At 72.0% G+C, this 1,527-nt stretch overlaps 1 protein-coding gene across 1 annotated transcript; it reads left to right on the top strand.

Annotated features, from left to right (window-relative positions):
• Window positions 1–4: 4 nt before the first annotated feature.
• On the top strand, window positions 5–1,522 carry LOC130588552 (leucine-rich repeat transmembrane protein FLRT1-like; the record flags this gene model as incomplete). Its single annotated transcript, XM_057389462.1, has 1 exon — window positions 5–1,522. A coding segment is annotated over one exon (1,518 nt), but the record flags the coding sequence as incomplete, so codon positions are not given.
• Window positions 1,523–1,527: the final 5 nt, after the last annotated feature.

Genomic DNA, 1,527 nt, shown 5'->3' with positions numbered 1-1,527 from the left:
TCCCCTACCCCGCTCACCTCGGCGGTGGCCACCACCGCCACCACCTCTTCTCACCGCCGTGGCCACCACCACCCTGACCCTGCTGGCCACCGTGGCCACCGCCTGCCCGTCCGTTTGCCGCTGCTCGGGCGGCCGCGTTTACTGCAACGACCGCGGGCTGACGGCGGTACCCGAGGGGCTCCCGCCCGGGGCCACCACGCTKTTCCTACAAAACAACCGCATCGGCGACGCGGGGATCCCGGCTCGCCTGGGCCGGCTACCGGCGCTGCGGGTGCTTTACCTGTACGCCAACGCTCTGGAGCAGCTCCCCGCTCACCTTCCKCCGGCGCTGCGGGAGCTGCACCTTCAGGAGAACAACGTGCGCGGTTTGTGCCGCCGGGCTCTGGCCAGAGCGCCGCTTCTCGAACGCCTTCACCTGGATGATAACTCGGTGTCGGCGGCCGGCATCGAGGAGGACGCGTTCGCCGAGAATCGCCGGTTGCGGCTTTTGTTTTTATCCCGYAACCACCTGAGCAGCGTCCCCGCGGGGCTGCCGCCGGCGCTGGAGGAGCTGCGCTTGGACGATAACCGCATCCACACCATCCCGCTGCGAGCTTTCGAGGGGCTGCCGGCGCTGCGGCGCCTGGTGCTGGACGGGAACCTTCTGGCGAACCAACGCATGGCAGACGACACCTTCAGCCGTTTGGGCAACCTCAGCGAGCTYTCGCTGGGTCGAAACGCGCTGGCGGCGCCGCCGGCGAATTTGCCCCGAGCGCGGCTGCGGCGGCTGTCGCTGGCCGCCAACGCCATCAGCCACGTTCCGGCCGGAGCTTTGGCCAGGATGAGGGCGTTGGAACGGCTGGACCTGTCGGACAACAACCTGACCACGCTGCCCAGAGGGCTCTTCGACGATCTGGGCAGCCTGAGCCACCTGGGGCTGCGGAACAACCCTTGGTTCTGCGGTTGTAACCTGGCCTGGCTGCGGGACTGGCTGCGCCGCCGCGCCCCGCCGCGCTTGGAGGTGCGGGGGTTGCTGTGCCAGGCGCCGGCGAGGCTGAGGGGGCTGCCGGTGGGCGAGCTGCGGGCTGAGATGGACGCCTGCGAGACCCCCGCCGGGGGAGGGGGCGGTGGTGGTGGCGGTGGTGGTGCTGCTGCGGGTGCGGGGACGGTCCCCGGTGTGGCCGCCGTGTCGCCGGCGGCGTCGAACGGAGCGGCGGGCGCTTCTTCTCCGGGAGGCGCCGCCGCCGCCGCGCCGGGGTTGTGGGTTCAAGCAGCTCCCGGTGGAGCGCTGAGGGTGCGGTGGCCACCGGCTCCTCCCGGGGCGTCGCTGAGGTTGAGTTGGCTCCGTCCCGGCGGTGGAGCGGTGACCGAAACGTTGGTGCGGGGAGAACGGGGRGAGTACGTGGTGCGGGCGCTGCAGCCCCGAGCCCCGTACCGGGTGTGCCTGGCGGCGCTGGAGCCCCCCGCCGCTCCCCCGCTCTGCGCTCAGGCTCGGGCGGGTGCCGGGGACCCCCAGCCCGGTTCTCCCGGTGCCCCAACCGGGGATGA

The sequence above is a fragment of the Malurus melanocephalus genome, unplaced genomic scaffold (assembly GCF_030028575.1).
Source record: "Malurus melanocephalus ecotype Western Australia unplaced genomic scaffold, MMel_1.1 scaffold_6393, whole genome shotgun sequence".
Taxonomy (NCBI): domain Eukaryota; kingdom Metazoa; phylum Chordata; class Aves; order Passeriformes; family Maluridae; genus Malurus; species Malurus melanocephalus.
Note: the sequence above shows the minus strand (reverse complement) of the source record. Positions and strands in the feature narration are given on the sequence as shown.